Below are 18,365 nucleotides of genomic sequence, written 5' to 3' on the forward strand. Positions count from 1 at the left end.
CCCCACCAAAGTTGTAAAGTTCATTTTCGACATGACAACTTGTACTTCTCATTGTCACAACGGGTCCACCTGTATCCTTAAACGACTTGTTTTTCCCCTTCTCCTCCACAAATTATACTGATATCAAATATAGTGAAAGCAGGGATTATACTGTGGGGGAGGGACATACAAAGCAACAAAGAAATAATCTTATAAATGCGTTAGAAACAAATGCATGAAAGAAATAAAACATTTAAATATATATCTAAGGGTTCATTTTCAGATGCAGGCTTTTTAATGCTAGTTTTTCACCAACAAAGATTTAGGGTTTTAAACTTAAGGATTCTTAGCAGCTCTGTACTCTTTTTTTTTTTTTTTAAACTTTTGCATTACTGTCATCCTTGTCCTGAAGTCAAGTATTTTGGACTTTTGCATTACTGTCATCCTTGTCCTGAAGTCAAGTATTTTGGTCATTCTCAGAAGATTATTTTGTACTGTAATTCAGAGAGGCTAGGGAGAAGGGAAGAGAAAGACTAGGAAGAAAGGGAAGGCTGAGAGTTTATATTCATACTCTTTTCCTTTAGCACAACGTACAGATCACAATACTTACTCCTAGTCTTATCTTCAGCAGGAACTTTATTCATTTAGTCTTCACTTTCTTTTCTGTATTAAATCTTCCTCCACCTTACTGACCAATGACTTCTACATGGCTATTTATATTCAATTATTTTCTATCCTCAAGGTATCCTATTACCAGTTTTGTCTCAACTCTGATTCTTTTTCTAGCTACAACTCAGTCTCATTCCTTAGCTTCTCTGTCATGTGTTTCAAAGGAGTTTACATATAACATTTTGCTATTATATCCTCTAGACCTCATTTTCATACTGCTGTAGTAAAATTGTTGGACACTTAAAAAGTTTTAATAAAAGATTTACATAAACTCAGTGCCTGTGGTTCATGCCTGTAATGCCAGCTACTCAGGAGGCTGAAATCTGAGGATTATGGTTCAAAGCCATCCTTGGCAGAGATTCTTAGCTCCAGTAAACTATTCAGAAAAGCTAGAAGTGGCGCCTTTGCTCAAGTGGTAGAACAGTAGTTTTGAACAAAAGAAATTCAAGGATAGAACCAGGTCCAGAGTTCAAGCCCCAGGACTGGCCAAAAGAGAAAAAAAAATTTACATGTAGTTTAAATAGTCTGATAGTTTGCAAAGGTACTTGAGAACCTAGGTAATAGTCTTTCCCACCACTTCCATTGCTGAAGCAGCTTCTGCTTTACTTACTCAAATGGAGTAAGTTTGCAAACACTCCTCTTCTTGATTCACTGTGCACATTCTTGGCTTTTTTTTTTTTTGGAGGGGGGGGGGATCCAGTCCTGGGGCCTGAACTCTGGGCCTGGGCACTGTCCCTCAGCTCTTCATCTCAAGGCTAGCGGTCTACCACTTGAGCCACAGCACCACTTCCGGCTTTTTTCTTTTTGCTTATGTGGTGCTGAGGAATTGAACCTATGGCCTCAGGCAAGGTAAGTGCTCTACCACTGAGCCACCTTCCCAGCCCCATTCTTGGCTTCTTATACAGCTGATGGGAATTTAGTTTTCCGATACTGTGGTGATGATAGGATATGGAACTCACAGTATAGTAATATATCAGTTTTAGATAAAATGTCTTATCTGATCCTATCAAATTATATAAATATTGGGGCTGAGGGTTTAGCCCAGCGGAAGGGCGCCCTCCCAGTGCTCGCAAGGCTCTGGGTTCGGTCCTCAGCCCTGGGAAAAAAAATAAATTATATAAATATTGTTCATAACTAACCTTCTTTTCTTGATATTCTTCCACCCCTGTAATTACAGGGTTCTGTATGGATTTTAATTTATTTCCCCTCCAAGGTCATTGGGCATTTGATAGGGTTATTGATTGGTTATTGATTACTTCGGTAAGTCTTCCAACCAAAGGCATAGGATATCTTTACAAATTTTGTATTTTCCTTAATGTTTTTCAATAATGGCTTGCTCAGTTCAGTGAAGAAAGCTTTTTTCTTTCTTTTTATCCACACATTTATTTCCTAAGATGTTTTAAATTTTGATGTGGTTATATATGAAATTGTTACCTTTTCTTTTCTCATCATTCATCGTTAGCTTGGAGAAAGCAATGACTTTAGGGGTGTTTCCTATTATCTGAGATTACTAAATTCTTTTGATTTGAACTGAATCCAGTGGAAAATAAAATTCAGAACAAATAATAATTTCTGAATGGGATCCAAATACTACATTTTATGTTAGTTTTGGTTTCTCAGTCCAAGATTATACCTGTCTAAGTGAGCCAATTTGAAGATTTGACCTGAAAGAATGCAAGTATAGCAAAATAACTTTCTGAAACAGTTCATTATAGCTCTTAATAACATTAAAAGATTGTAAAAATGGTATTTCTGTGGTATTTTAGAATTTCTGGCTCTTATTGTGCTTTATTGGTGTGGTTCGATGGAAGTTGATGTCACACTTTTTTTTTTTTTAAACTTTTCTGGAGTGAGATTTACTTTTGGGTATGGATGCTAAATTTAGCTCTTTGTTTTTGTTTTTTTTTTCTTCACAGGCTACAGAAACACTATTTAGAATGGGTGTGGCAAGAGGAGCCATCACAACATTAAGAAATGGAGAAGTAAGATGAGAATTTTGAAATAATTATTAGTGTTAATTCATACTTTACAATGTCTACAATATAAAATTTGAATTCTGTAGGATTTGTGTAACAAACAAATACTTGATACATGTGAGTATATGTGTACAGATCAATTTTAGTTTACAGTTTATGAGAATCAGATCTTTTGTTGACAATAAATTGCTTAATGTTTGCTAATTGTTTTTACTCTTAAAAGAAAATAACTTGTCAATCACAACATATATATATATATCCTCCATCCCCTGGTCCTGGATCTTGAACTCTGCCTGTCCCTAAGTTCTTTTTGCTCGAGGCTAGCACGCTACCACTTGAGCTTTGGCACTACTTCCATTTGAGATTATGAGTCTCATGGACTTTCTTGCCCTGGCTGGCTTCTAACCATGATCCTCAGATCTCAGCCTCTTGAGTGGCTAAAATTATAGGGGTGAATCACCAGCACCTGGTTTCTGCATGGATATATTTTTAATGAAAATAATCTTTTTGTTTTCTGTGTGTGCTGGTCCTATGGCTTGAACTCAAATACGATTCTTGAATTTAGTTCTTTATTATTTATTCTAATATTTATAATTCAATGCTTAAATATTAATATGTGAATAGAATTTGATTTGTATTTTCATTCTAAATTTGAGTAGTTGATATATTTACTTATTAGGCACAATTATGGCATCACTTAAAAAGCATTACACCCTCAAACAATAAATTGAATATTGGATATATATATATATATATATATATATATATATATATATATATATTATTTTTCTCGTCCTGGAGTTTGACCTTAGGGCCTGGGCAATCTGCCTAAGCTTTTGTGCTTATGGCTAGCACTCTACCAGTTGAGCCACAGCTCCATTTATTTCTCTTTTGGTGCTTAACTGAATATAAGTCTCATAAGCTTTCTTGCCTGGGCTGGCTTTGAGTTGTAATCCTTAGATCTCAGATGTTTGAATAACTAGGAATACAACTGTGAGCCACTGGCACCCAGCACTTTGTTATAGTTTTAATATGTATTTTGTTTATGAATTGATGAGTAAGTTGTTTATGAATGGATGAGTAAGTTGATATATGTAGTACTACTTGAGAAAAGAAAAAATTCTAGGTAATAAGATTAAATTTGTTTGTCTGCCTAAATGTCTGAAAACAAACTTTAGGTTTTATCAAGGGAACAGTAAAGTTTGACATTTATGTTATAGGAAGTTTTGTGGAAATATATCCCACATAGTTGTTTTTCGGTTTTTATAGTTGAAAATACTGTATTTCTACTGACCTTATTCATTCTCTTTTCATCTGCCTTTTTAGCCCAAACCCTTCCTACTGCTACCTACCCCATTGAGCCTGTTTCTCTTTCCCTACTTCCCATGCCCCTATAAATCATCAGCTTTCACAGTGCTTAGCATTCTGTTTCTAAAAACAAGAGCTTTGTGTCACTTAATCAGTGGGGGCTTGTCACCAGTTGATAGTTTTCACATGTTAACCCCTTAAATGTCTTAAAAGTCTGTGATATTTCAGGGTTGGCAAAATAATGTTTTCTAGTTGAAAAATATAGAGTGACTTGTGGTAAGCATTCAGTAAATGGTAGCTAAGTCAGAAATTAGCTAGCCCAGTACTGCAAAATATTTGTTAAGTGAAGAGTAATTGGTAATTTTATAACAATAATATTAGATGGAGAAATGAAGATTGGTATATTTTACTTATTTCAATTCCTGTCAGAGTGAATTTGTTATCTGGATAGAGGAAGACAGTGCTCTTTTCATACTTTGTCTTTTGTCTTTCTGGCTTTGATATTGCATGTTGTCTTATGGAACCTTTCTGTTATGTTTTAAGATATTGTGAGACTAGAAAACATTTTTCATTTTAAGTATACTCATGCTCTATTACTTTAAAATTATGAAGTTTATTAAGATGCTAATTATTTGTGGCATTCGTTTTTAATAGCATAATGAATATTATGTTCATTATATGAAAAAGTGAATTTATACATGTGATATTTTCTCATATTTATAAAATTACTTAGGTGCTGGTTGTGGTGTCACATACCTGTAAGCTGCTAGCTAGGTAATTGGTGGAGTTAGGAAAAGATTACAGTTTGAGGTTAGTCCAGGCAAAAAGTAATGACCCTAACTCAACAAATAATGACCCTAACTATTATCTATCTATCACTATCTATCTATCTATCTATCTATCTATCTATCTATCTATCTATCTATCTATCTATCTATCTATCTATCTATCTATCTATCTATCTCACTTAACATAATTTTTCCAGGTCCTTCCATTTATTTGCAAGTAATATAATATTCTCCTTCAGAGATGTTGAGGATTTCTTCATGTTTGTATTGACTATTTTTATTTCATCTGAGAAGTCTTTAGCTCATTTGTCCATTTATTAATTGGGTTATTAATTTTTGGGGGCTTTAGTTTCTTGAGCTTTTTGTATATTTTCAATATTAGGCCATTGTCTGACGTAGCTGGCAAAGATCTCTCATTCTGTAGGCTATCTTTTTAGCTTATTAATCGTGTCCATTGCCATGCAGAAACTTCTTAGTTGAATACAATCACATTGGTCATTTCTTTCTTACTCTTTTTAAGAAGGATGAAACCTCTAATGTCCATAGACTTAATATATTCCCATTGTTAACTTGATTAGCTTAATCCCATTGTTCATATTTCCAAAGGAAATTCAAAGAAGTAAAAAGAATTCTGACCATTCCAGAATGTTTCCTGTTATCTTTTTCAAGTCTATTCTTTTTTTTTTTTTTTTTTTAGCTATTTCTGTGTTGGTTGCAGTAATCTATTAGATGTAAGCTATAGAAGTTATATATTTTTTTTCTTGAGCAGCAGCTCAAATAAAACTTTTTTTTTTTTTTGGGTCCGGTCATGGGGCCTGAACTCTGGGCCTGGGCGCTGTCCCTCAGCTCTTCAGCTCAAGGCTAGCAATCTACCACTTGAGCCACAGCGCCACTTCCAGCTTTTTTCTTTTTGTGGTGCTCAGAGCCTCAGGCATGCAAGGCAAGCACTCTACCACTGAGTCACCTTCCCAGCCCTCCAGAAAAGGAGAGAAGAAGTAAGTATGGAGAAGGATCTTGAGAAAGGAGAAAGGAGAAATGTTAAGGCCTATGGAGGTTTTAACAAGCAAGATAAATACAAAGATGATGTCTTAAACCTATCTCTAATATATTCACATGTAATGAGTTTGGTCATAAAGCAGAAAGTCTGAGATAACTGAATGCCTGGACATCATTTGTGAATGATGAAATATAAAGGAGTTTTCCAAGAGGTTTTGGAATTGCTATCTTGTTTTTACAGATGATTTTTATTTCTTACACACATCAATCTGTATGGTATAGATTTTGAACTTCCAAGGGTAGTTCAAGAAATAATGCAGTTCAAGGTCTTAAGTATGATGTTGATACATTTCCAGTTCTCCATTTCGTGAATCAAAACATCATTAAATATTTGACAGTTGCATTAAGTTTTTTACCATTTTTGTATTCTTATGCCAATAAATTTTTCATCCCTGTCAGAATTACATCATAAAACATTGAACTTCAGAACTCATATTTTCCTAGAACATTTTGTTTTTTCCATGAAATCTTCAAGTAGCTCATCATATTATATGTTCTAACACTTTTTCATACTTCTGAGGAATAGAATTTATTTTGAAAATTTTGCAGCAGAAGAAAAAAGTCCAAGAGCCAAACAGATTTTGGAAAGTATCAATCACAGTGTTTAAGTTTGATAGTCTTATCCAGACCAACTCTGTATGTGCCTTTCTGTATTGAGATAATTGTGAATTCTTTTTGCCAGACTGTTCTAAAACTCCTCAAGCTCCCTTCATATCTTAGCCTCTTGAATAGCTGGGAAATAGGTATGCTAGCCACCAAACCCAGTTCTATGCTTTGAAATAAGCTAACTTTATATTAACAGATACGCTATCTGTTCAGATATAAGAGTAATTATTCTGTAATTGTATCCTTAAAATAATATCTGGAAAAAGTCTGCCTAAGTATGGGCCATGTAGGTTTTATTTTTCAAAAATTGGAAGGGCTCTTAAGATAGCATCAGCTTATTTTGATTCTAATAAAAACTTTAGCCTAAGAAGATAATTATTTCCACATGGATAAGGTCAGTTCTGACAACCTTCCCTATGCTAATAACCAATAAACTTAAACTTTCATATATTGCTTATAGAATTAAATGTGGTTGTAATACAGACTCTATTTTAAAATTCAATTCTTTGGCTATATAGAAAACATTTCCTTTGAACAAAGAATGCCAAAGCAATTTATGTGTAGTATTAAGATGAACTCAACAGCTGGTAACCTAAGCTCTGGGCATTGAAGATATCTGGAGGCTATGAAAAAGATCATTTAGGTAACTCGAAGAGTGGTGTGATTTGAGAAGAAACTGATTTAGTGATTTTTTTTGTAGCACTGGGTTAAGTGTAGTGCCTGAATCTGAAGTCAGGTAATAGTGGGATGGCAGTTAATGAGTAGAAAATGACGTTGGCTAGGTTTTATAACTTCTGAAGGAGAATTCAAGGAGAATAGCAAGGAGGAAAACTCAGAAGCTGAAAACAATGAATATCTAGAGCCTTTCCCTTTCCTTGCTAATTGCTTGAAGTGTTCTATCAGCCATTACTAAATGCAAGTTTGACTTGTATATATGTATATTAAGTATAGAACTATATGTATTTTTAGTATATGCAACAATTCTTTTGATATAACTTACAGTAATAGATTTTAAGACCATTAAGTGAAAGAACAGTTGAGGGGCTAGGAATGTGGCTTAGGTAGGCCTGGCATGCATGAAGCCCTGCCTTTGATTCTTTAGTACCACATTAACAAGAAAAGCCAGAAGTCTCGGTGTGGCTCAAATGGTAGAGTGGTAGCCTTGAGCAGAAGTATCTCAGGGACAGTACCCAAGCCTTGAGTTCAAGCCCAGGACTGACCCCACCCCCCCAATAAAAGCAAAACAAAAAACAGTTGAAAGAGATCTTGAAGTTCTTGGAAATACAATCCATCTTACATGTGTGAAATTGTTAGTCTGATTTTGTAGTGCTAATTTTGGTAGAGTTCTTCTCTAAATCTAATGGAGTATTCTCATGACATTGGAAACACTTTATTTCTTATTTTTTCAATGGTTATAGGTATGTATGTATGTATGTATGTCAGTCATGGGGCTTGAAATCTGGGCCTGAATGGTGTCCCTCAACTCTTCAGCTCAAGACTAGCGTTCTACCACTTGAGCCAATGTGCCACTTCCGGTTTTCTGAGTTGTATATTGGAGATAAGAGTCTCATGGACTTTCCTGCCTGGGCTGGCTTTGAACCACGATCCTCAGATCTCAGCCTCCTGAGTAGCTAGGATTACAGGTATAAGCCACTGGTGCCCGGCTTAAAAGTTAAAAAAAATTTTTTTTTGGTCAGTCATAGGGCTTAAACTCTGGGCCTGGGCACTGTTCCTGAGCTCTGCAGCTCAAGGCTAACGCTGTACTATTTGAGCCACAGCACCACTTCCGGCTTTTTCTGCTTACATGGTGCTGAGGAATAGAACTCAGGGCCTCATTCATGCAAGGCAAGCACTCTACCACTGAGCCACCTTCCCAGCCCCTATAGTATTTATTTTTTGCTGTTGATTGTGATAGTATAGAATGGAGACATAAAATGAATATAATTTTTTAATGACATACATTTTGCTGATTAGACTTTCAAAATAATTTTATTGAAGTGTAATTTTCATACAGTAAATTGCTCTCTTTTAACCCATACAGCTTAGTTGATTTTTAAAAATATGTTTATGGAGTTACATATCTAGCCATCATCAAATCAGTTTAGAATATTTCAGTGTTTAGAAATACTGGTTGCTTTCCATGACTACTGCTATTCACAGCTCCTGCTCACCACTGAACGTTTTGTGTCTTGTTTTGTCCTTGTCTCCCCACCATGTCTGAAAGTTTGATACCTGCCTTTCAGACAAGTGCTGCTATTTTAACACCTGCTAACTGGACTCCGTGTGGTTAAGAGCTCTGACTGCTAGGTAACTACTTCCATTGCACATACAAGCCAAGTGAAAAGGTTTGTAGGGTGGGTTCCCACAAACCTTTTAGGTCATTGTCTAGAATGATTCGTAGAATTTACTGGCAATGTAATGAGAGTTTTAATAGAAAAATATACCCAGAATCAGGTCTGGAAAGCAAGCTCGATGCAGTTTCCGTGCCTTCTCTCTATAGAGGAAGAGAACATCACCCCCTGTTTGTACATCATTGTATTCACCAGTGATGACACTCTTCTATTTCAATATTCAGCCTTGTAGTGGAGACTTTATTACATATGAATAATTGTACCTTGTCACATGTCCACTGGCTGGTTAACTCATTGATATTTTCAGTGTTTGTTTGTAACCATTCAAGAAATGTGTGGTGGTGTCTTACTGAGGCTATTACTTTCATTTCCCTAATGACTAATGATGTTTGGCCTCTTTTCATAGTGGTTATCAGCTATTTGTATGATTTGCGGAATGCCTGTAAACATTTTTTGTTTAGTTTTTCATTGGCCTCATTTGTCTTGAGTTGTAGATGATTTATTTTGATTTTTTTTAGCATAAAAGTCAAAATTATAAGATATGAAAATACTTTTTACCAGTTTTCAACCTGTCTGTCCATTTTTGGTAGTCATGGGGTTTGAACTCTCTGTCTGGGTGCTGTCCCTTAGCTCTTCAACTCAAGGCTAGCACTCTACCACTTGAGCCACAGCGCCACTTCTGGTTTTCTGGTGGTTTATGGAGATAAGAGTCTCATGGACTTTTCTGACTAGGTTGGCTTTGAACTGCAATCCTCAGATCTCAGCCTCTTGAGTAGCTAGGATTACAGGTGTGAGCCACCAGTGCCCTGTTTGCTTTATTATTTTTTCATGTAAGTATTGAACAGATCTGTTAAGCTTATTCTATTTTTTTTTTTGCTGTCATTGATGGATCTCACACTTTGATCATTATATCTGTTATTCTCAAAACCATGTCTGTTAGTTTGTTCATGCTTGTACTACTTGAGGAGGATATAAGCTCAAAGTTCTAAGTTTTGATGAACGTTTTATTCTATACTGTTTTTATGTGCTATATATTTTTTGTATCATATTCAAGAAAGTTTTACCTAGTCCATAGTCACAAAATCTTCCCCTGTGGTTTTCTCTTTCTAACAAGCTTTATAATATTTGCTTTTTCATTTCAGTCTATGGCCTATTTTGAATTTCGTTTTGGAAATGGTGAAAAGTGAAAGTCCAAGCCCAAGTTTGTCTTCTTCCTCCTCATTACTGTTACTGATATTGCATATATATCCAGTTGTAATAGCAGTATTTTTTTCCTGAAAAACTTATTCAATGTTTCATGAATTTCCTAGTCACTCTTGTCTTAACCAATTGAGCATAAATGTCAGTGTTTATTTCTAAAATTTTTGTGGTTGTGAATTGGCTGAGTAGGAGAAAGCAGTTTATTTATCTCTTGAATGATTACAATTGGACATGCTGGACAAAATACAGAATACCATTGTTTGAGATCCCCAAAGTGCAAATGATAACAGGAGGATTGGGATTGGGAGATCAAAACTAGGTGTGACTGATACTGATGAGCTTCTTGTTCACCCTCCTTATCTCCCAATGTGGACTCCAGGGACTCCTGAAAAGTGTCCAAGATCCTCTTTCACTGTGCATGGTAAAAGGAGGCTTAAGGGAAACCACTGTTTCTTTTTGTTTTGTAATTTTATTGTGGTATTTATCTTATGGTGAGACCCTGGGAAATCCTAATCATGAGGGTGTCCTCCTGTGGTGGTGGTCATAGTGGAAAGTCAGGAATTTAAAACTCTGACATACCAATTGACAATAGAAACTGGAAGAAGGATTCTTTTTTTTTTTTGGTTGGTCGTGGGGCTTGAACTATGGGCCTGGGCGCTGTGCCTCAGCTCTTCAGCTCAAGGTGAGCGCTCTACCACTTGAGCTACAGCGCCACTTCCGGTTTTCTGGTGGTTTATTGGAGATAGGAGTCTCACAGTCTTTCCTGCCCGGGCTGGCTTTGAACCGCGATCCTCAGATCTCAGCCTCCTGAGTAGCTAGGATTACAGGCGTGAGCCACCAGCGCCCAGCTGGAAGAAGGATTCTTATAGTTCAAACAGCATGAGGAGAGGATCTGTGAGTTTTTTCTGCCCTATTTTTCTTTCCACTACATTCTTAAGGCATAAGTAGTTTGAGAAACATATGTCAGTGTGAAGAAACAAAAATATAAGGCTTAGAGTCAGAAACTCAAGAATCAAGAAAAGAATGTGTGGGAACTTGAGAAGAGGAAGGAGACAGAAAAGCATGACCTAATTATACCTGTATATAAAGTACCAGACTCCCTGAGCTGAGCATATGTGGAAATTTGTCAAGAAATCATAATAAAGAGCTTCAGAACTGAATTATTGTGTAGATTGATCTCTAACTCCCTTGGCCCAGGTTGTCATTTAGAGGACAGATGAGTAGAGAGTAAATGGCACTGAAAAGACTTGGTAAAATAAACTGACATTGAAATAATAGTCTATAGAGTGCGAGTGGGACATGTCTTTCCAACTTGGTAGAGTTGATTGCCTAGATCAACAGTAACTACAACCTTGAAAATGAAAAGTACTAAATAAATTTTCTAGATGCCTTAGAATCTTCAGCATAAACAAAAAATACCATCATGCAATGGTCAAAGTCTCTGGGACACAGCCCAATATTATAGAGAAAAGAATAGTTATAATGATAGAGAAAATAATTATAGTTATTATTATAATTATAGAGAAAAGAATAGTTAGCAAATACCTTCCTTGAGATGACCTAGAAATTAGGATTAGAGTAGGATCTTTCTCTTTCTATAGACAACAGTGGAATTTTTGAAATAATGGAAAGATTGACGTTTTCAGAAAAGAAGTAGAAAGTGTTAAAGTTTCAAATAGAAAAAATAATTCAAGAACTAATTCTAAGTTCATTAAAATAATTTCTAATCCACTAGATGAGTTCAGTATCAGACTAGAGATGACGACAAAAAGATTAAGTTGAAAAGATCAGGAGAATTTGTATAACCTGAAAATTTATTACTCAGTAAAGACTAACTAAAATGAGCAGAGCCTAGAGATCTGTGGGAAAATAGAAAATGTTTACCAGAGATTGGGAGTGGAGGAGGGAGGGAGCGATTGTAAAGGACAGACCAATGGATTTTTGAGTGATGGATGCATTCTGTATCATGATGCTTGGCAGATACAGAATTGAAGCATCATCTATTCTGTAAGTATCTCTCCATTCATACATGACCGATTACATTTGTCAAAACCTATACACACCTACACTCCAAAAAGAACAATAATGTCAAATGAATTACAAACATTTGAAAGTGATTCCTAAACAAAGTCTGATGTAAAGCAAAGCAGTTAGAACTTGGCAGCTCTTACACTATCCCCTTGGCTGTTGAAAATTAAGAGGATAATTAAAGGAGTTAGTTGAATGTTTTTCTTAGGAATATGGAATCATTGTCATTTATTATGCATTTGTTGTTTGAGATAGGTTCTTTCATTGTCTAGGCTGGTAATTGCTGTACTCAAGCTTTCTTTTTGCCTTAACCTCCTGAGTAAATGGAACTGCATCTGGCTCTATATTTCTGTATGATGTAAAAGTGTTCAATCTCCTTTTGAATGAGTTTGTTGTGGCTTGTGTTTGGAACAGGTATAACAGGCCTTTTTACTTTTTAACTGAGTATATGAGGAATGTGGAAAATATTTGCCAAAAATAAAGATTCAGAATAGTGTTTTTATATGTAAGGATATTAACAAAATTAAAATAAAGTCTTTGTTTATTGTCTTTCCCTGAAAACTTGTTTAGTAAGTTGATATGCCCAAAGGAATGCTTTATATTTCCTATTAATAATAAAGATAAACAGTGCACATTTTGTGTGCTATGTGCTGTATTTAAATTAAGAATATAGAAAGTAACAAGTGTTCTCTTGTTTGTTGAATTGTTTCTTGTTCTTGTGGATGTTTTCCATATGTTACAGGTTGCTATAATAATTACACATAACTGTTATAACGAAAAACTTAAGTAATAGTGTGTGTCTCTTAAGTATTATGACTTGTAGATGCTATGAAATAGGTGTTTGGAAGCAGTTATTTGTCTCCTTGGATCTCCAATACATGGGATAGGACAAATATTTGCCTGCCTGCTTTCTTTCCTCCCTTCTTTTACTCCTTTCTTCCCTCCTTCCCTTCCCTGGCCCTTCCCTTCCCATTTCTCTCTTTCTCTCTCTCTTTCTGTTCTTCATCCCTCCCTCCCCCATCTTTTCTTTTCTTCTCCTTCACCTTCCTCTTCCCATTCCCCTCCCCTTCCATTTGATTTTTAAAGTAATTTATTTTACTGTGTGCCTGTGACACATACCCATAACCTAGGTAATCAGCAGGCAGAGATATGAGGATCAGTGGTTCAAAGCCAGCCTGGGCAGGGAAGTCTGTGAGACTCTTATCTCCAGTTACCACTAGAAAGCTGGAAGTAGAGCTGTGGCTCAAGTGGTACAGTCCAGCCTTGATTGAAAAAGCTAAGGGACAGCTCCCAGGCCGAGTTTAAGATCTAGTACCGGCACCCTATAAAAAAGATAAGATAAAATAAAATAAAATGTTAATATAATGGTGGTATCTTAGTACTTACTATTTTACTTAATGGCAGATTATATTTGCCTTAAGAACTTTTTTCTTTAGAAAATGATCTTATTTTTAAATTGTGTTCTAGATCCACATTAGTTGTATCGATTGACATGTTCCCTGCTTGAATAGATGTTACTTAAAAATATTTCATTTGTGTTTTTCTTGAATATATGCTGTTAAATACCTGAAATGTGTTTTTTCCTATAGCTAGTTTTTATTTACATAGGTGGCAAGTAAAATTAGCACTTGGTCTTAACATGTATTTGATGGAAATAGTCTTAACAAGCTTTTTTGTTTTTCTTTCACTGGGTTTTATCCACTTTTACTTCTATAGATTGATGTTAAAGAAGGACAGTGAGACAAAGTAATTATTAAGGCAGGAAGCTCTGTTGCATTATAATTTTAGCTGTTTGAAAGTCTGTTTTCTTTTTTGATGTACCTGAGGATTGAACTAAACCCAGGGACTTGAATATGTTAGCAAGCACTGTAACATTTGAACCATACCCCTGCAAAACTTTTTTTTTTGTTGTTTGCTCTTTGAAATAGAGTTTCTCTGACTTTACCTGGGCTGGATATAATCTTGCTATCCTTCTACATTCAACAACTGAGTAGCTGGGATTACTGGTATGTGCCAAGATATCCAGTTTAAATAATTTTTTTAAATTTTTATTTATTTTTTATTGTGAAAATACTGTACAGAGGGGTTACAATTAGATGGGCAAGATAATGAGTACATTTCTTATCAAACATTGTAGCCTCCTCCTTTGTCTGTTATAAATTTGTAATTATTGCAGCTTTTGTTTTTATCCTTTATATTTTATATTAAAGACAAGTAAAATTTAGCTACTAATGATTTAGAAAAAAGACATTTTAGATAAATGAATGAAAGTTAAAAAGCTTTTAAAAAATAGTAGAGTTTAAGCCTAGCTTAATATAGTTTAATACATGGTGGCCTTTGCCTACGATGCATGAAGCCCTGAATTTGATCCCTACCTCTAAAAAAGGAAAGAAGAAAGTTAAAGCTTTAAACACATACTTGTATTTTATATGCTATGCAAATATACATTTCTCCCTAAGGATCCTATTCTGTACTGGTCACTTTGTCTTGCCTTTGAATGGTTTTTAGTTTCCATACAGTTTTTAAAAAGCCATATCCTAAATTCCCAGAGGGCAAGGATTATCTTTATATTTTTTGAACTATAAAATTTGCATTTTTCTAATGTAGCATATTATTTCCACGGTGACACCAGTGGGAAACATTGTTTCAAATTCTGTTATTGGGCTGATGTCATAGTTTTTTAAAGATGTAACCAAGTGTGTGTGTGGACTATTTCTTTTTTTTCTACCAGTTATATGCACAGACTTCTTCACACATTTTCCTAGAAATCTGAGGCAGACTCAGACATTTTGTAATCATTAGAAACATGTTAAGAGTTTTTACAGTAGAATAGTTTCTTATTGACAGTATTTCTCTGGGAATAGCTTTGACAAAAATATTTTTAGATTTAGGAAGTATACATTCTGAAATAGCTATCAAAAAGTTTGCTCAATTTATGATATATTTACAGATGAGAACACATGTAAATATTTTGTTTTGATGAATTTGACTAAAGTCTTTTTCTCAGACTAGAAAAAATGGAAAGGTCTGCATTTCACATATTCTAATGAAGGAAGCCTTTGGGGTCTTTAACTGGGATGGTCCCACACAAAAAAATAGATGTGTAAAAAATTATTTTCTGTTACAAATAAAATCATTTGCAAGGACTAGGCATATGTCAGTGGAGTCAAAGTATTTTTTTAGTTTTTTAAAAAAAATCAGTTGTGCAGAATTAGAAACTGCAATTATAACACTCATAAATCAATATACTGACTGCCAAGATAATTTTCTTACAGAATATCTCATACACTTTTATTTCATAACTTTGTCAGATAAGGCTAAAGTTGATTTACTCTTCAAGTTCTTCCTTACTCGTTATTGATATTCTCCAGACTTCAATAAATATAATCATCATCTTTATGAAATATAATCACTGCCTAATTCTGGTTTATCTTTGGCTGCTGTCTGTGAGGATTATTATAGATAATGTTACAGAAAATAGAAAACCGTCTGGGAAATAGCGAAGGCAGAGGTGATGAGAGAGACAGACACATAGACAAGCATCAACTGACTTTTTTCTTAGCTGTTCTGATTGTATTTTAGTATTTGGAAAACTCGAAACTTCCCAAAATACTCAGAAGTTTCAGGAATTTTAAATATTCTATAAAAAGTAACTGTAGTAGGTATTTGTTTGCAAATTACTATGAAACAGGGTTCAAAACAAAACTTTGGAGTGTTAGGTAAACAGTTTGAAAGATTGGATATTAATGGTTATCATTAATATTAAGTCATTTCCTGAAGTTTATCAACATGGCAGAATTAGAATACTATAGTTTTATAGAGTGATCTGAGAGAAAAATAGCAACAATAGAGGTCCTCTTGATTCTCATGTGGTCTAGGTTACACAACCAGTTATTATTTTTGTGGCAGATATTTTTATTTCTTTAGCTTTAAATATATATTTAAGCTGAAAAATATGTTCAAACGTAAGAATGTAACATTTCTTCTTTTTGTGTGTGTTATCTGTTTGCATGTTGTTGATTTACAGAGTACTTCTGTTTTATTTCAATAATTAACTACAACAGTTTCGTATTCTTTGTGATTCCATACTGAAATTCATTGATTTGCAAGATAACTTTTTATGAATACTATAAATACTCACTGTCAGTACAGCTTACTAAATGAGTACTTAACAGCATCACAGAAATAAAATAGACTTGATTGGTTAGCCATTTGAAAACTAGTCATTGTTGTCAAAAATTTTACTAGTCTTCCTTCTTTTTGTTTCATTTGTTTCTGTATAAATAGATTCCTAAATTGACTTTATGTAAGGCTCTCTTTAATTTGAAGTAAACATTTTCAACTGAATAGGAGGTCACTTTGGTTTTGCTTTGAGGTGGTTTATGTATTTTTCTTTTCTTTTTGGTAAAGAAATCAGATTTCTCATAATCTCTCTTGAAGGTATATTGCTTAACTGTACTCTGTTATCTAATGTCTTCCTGTGGCCTGCTTTGTTTTGTAAATGGGTGTAGACTTGATCAAATTTAGATCTGATTTTTTTTTCGGGGGGGGGGAGGGCAAGATTATGCATATGGATGGTGGTATGTAGTTTGGTTTTGGAAACAAGTACTTTCTGGATTCCTTCCCTTCTCTTTTTACCTTCTATTCCTTTCCCTTTTACTCTCCTTTTCAAGCCTCTGATTCTAATTTTATTGATGCAACATTTGAAGGATCCATTGTTAGTTACTATAACACGACTTATCGAAAAGACTTTCATTCATGGATATCAAAAAGCTGTCACTATTGTATTATGTATTTTCATACACAATTGGGCCATTTCAGTTTTTTTTGCGGGGGAGGGGGCAGGTCAGTTGTGGGACTTGAACTCTGGGTCTGTGTGCTGTCCCTCAGATCTTCAGCTCAAGGCAAGTGCTCTATTGCTTGAACCACAGCACCACTTTGGTTTTCTGGTGGTTATTTGGAGATAAGAGTCTCATGGACTTTCCTGCCTGGGCTGGCTTTGAACCTCGATCCTCATATTTTAGCCTCCTGAATAGCTAGGATTACAGGTGTGAGCCACTGATGCTCAGCTGTCATTTCAGTATTTTTATTCCTATTTCAGTTTCTTACATAGAGACTCAGACTAGGATATCTGCCTCAGACCAAATATAAATTAGCATATATATGAGTATCTGATAGCATCTTTATAGTTTATTTTGTTTTGTGTGCCAGTAGTATGGCTTGAACTCAGGGCCTGGGCACTGTCCTTGAACTTTTTTACTTAAGGCTGTTGCTCTGCCACTTGAGCCACAGCTCCATTTGTTTTTTTTTTTTTTCGTGGTTAATTAGTGGTAAATCTCATGGACATTTCCTATCCATGTTGGTTTTGAACCATGATCCTTACCTCTCAGCCTTCTGTGTAGCAAGGATTATAAGTGTGAACTATGGAGGGCATCTAGCTTATAATTATTTAGGATTTTCTTAACAGTTTGACTTGCTTGAAATTGGTAATCAACTTGTACACGCTCATAAGAGATTATAAAATTTTAATTAATTAAAGTTAAATTTACAAATTAATTTATAGAGTATTGCCATCTTTATTGATATTGAGTCCTTGTACCTTAGAACATGGTATATCTTTAAATTAGCTCAAATCTACATCCCTTCTAGAATGCTTTACTTTTTAATTTTTTATTTTGTCAGTCGTGGGGCTTGAACTCTGGGCTTGGGTGCTATCCCTGCACTCTTCAGCTCAAGGCGAGTAGTACTCTACCACTTGAGCCACAGCACCACTTCTGGTTTTCTGGTGGTTTATTGGAGATAAGAGTCTCACGGACTTTTCTGCCCAGGCTGGCTTTGAACCGTGATCCTCAGATCTCAGCCTCCTGAGTTAGCTAGGGTTACAGGCGTGAGCCACCAGCGCCCGGTTTGCTTTATTATTTTTTCATGTAAGTGTTGAACAGATCTGTTAAGCTTATTCTATTTTTTTTGCCGTCATTGATGGATCTCACACTTTGATCATTATATCTGTTATTCTCAAAACCATGTCTGTTAGTTTGTTCATGCTTGTACTACTTGAGGAGGATATAAGCTGTCACATTGCTTACAAATGAGACAGTTTTATTATACTTTCTTTAATAGAGTAATTACAAATTTGGTGTCCTTATATCTTCTTGAAAAGTTTTGAATTTTTTTGGGGGGGTCGTGGGACCCAACTCTGGGCCTGGGTGCTGTCCCTCAGCTCTTCAGCTCAAGGCTAGCACTCTACCACTTGAGCCACAGTGTCACTTCCAGCTCTTTTTTTTTGGGGGGGGGTCCAGTTGTGGGGCCTGAACTCTGGGCTAGGCGCTGTCCCTCAGCTCTTCAGCTCAAGGCTAGTGCTCTACCACTTGAGCCACAGCGCCACTTCCAGCTTTTTTCTTTTT

The 18,365-nt window shown here is 35.2% G+C and overlaps 1 protein-coding gene across 1 annotated transcript in view; it reads left to right on the plus strand.

Moving 5' to 3' along the window:
* Positions 1 to 18,365, plus strand: part of Tmem135 (transmembrane protein 135) — a 229,500-nt gene that overhangs the window by 88,289 nt on the left and 122,846 nt on the right. The window contains exon 5 of the mRNA XM_013014094.1: positions 2,565 to 2,630. Coding sequence (XP_012869548.1) covers positions 2,565 to 2,630 — 66 coding nt within the window. The remainder of the gene's footprint in view (positions 1 to 2,564; positions 2,631 to 18,365) is intronic.

This window comes from Dipodomys ordii, unplaced genomic scaffold, assembly GCF_000151885.1.
Source record: "Dipodomys ordii isolate 6190 unplaced genomic scaffold, Dord_2.0 Scaffold22, whole genome shotgun sequence".
NCBI lineage: Eukaryota > Metazoa > Chordata > Mammalia > Rodentia > Heteromyidae > Dipodomys > Dipodomys ordii.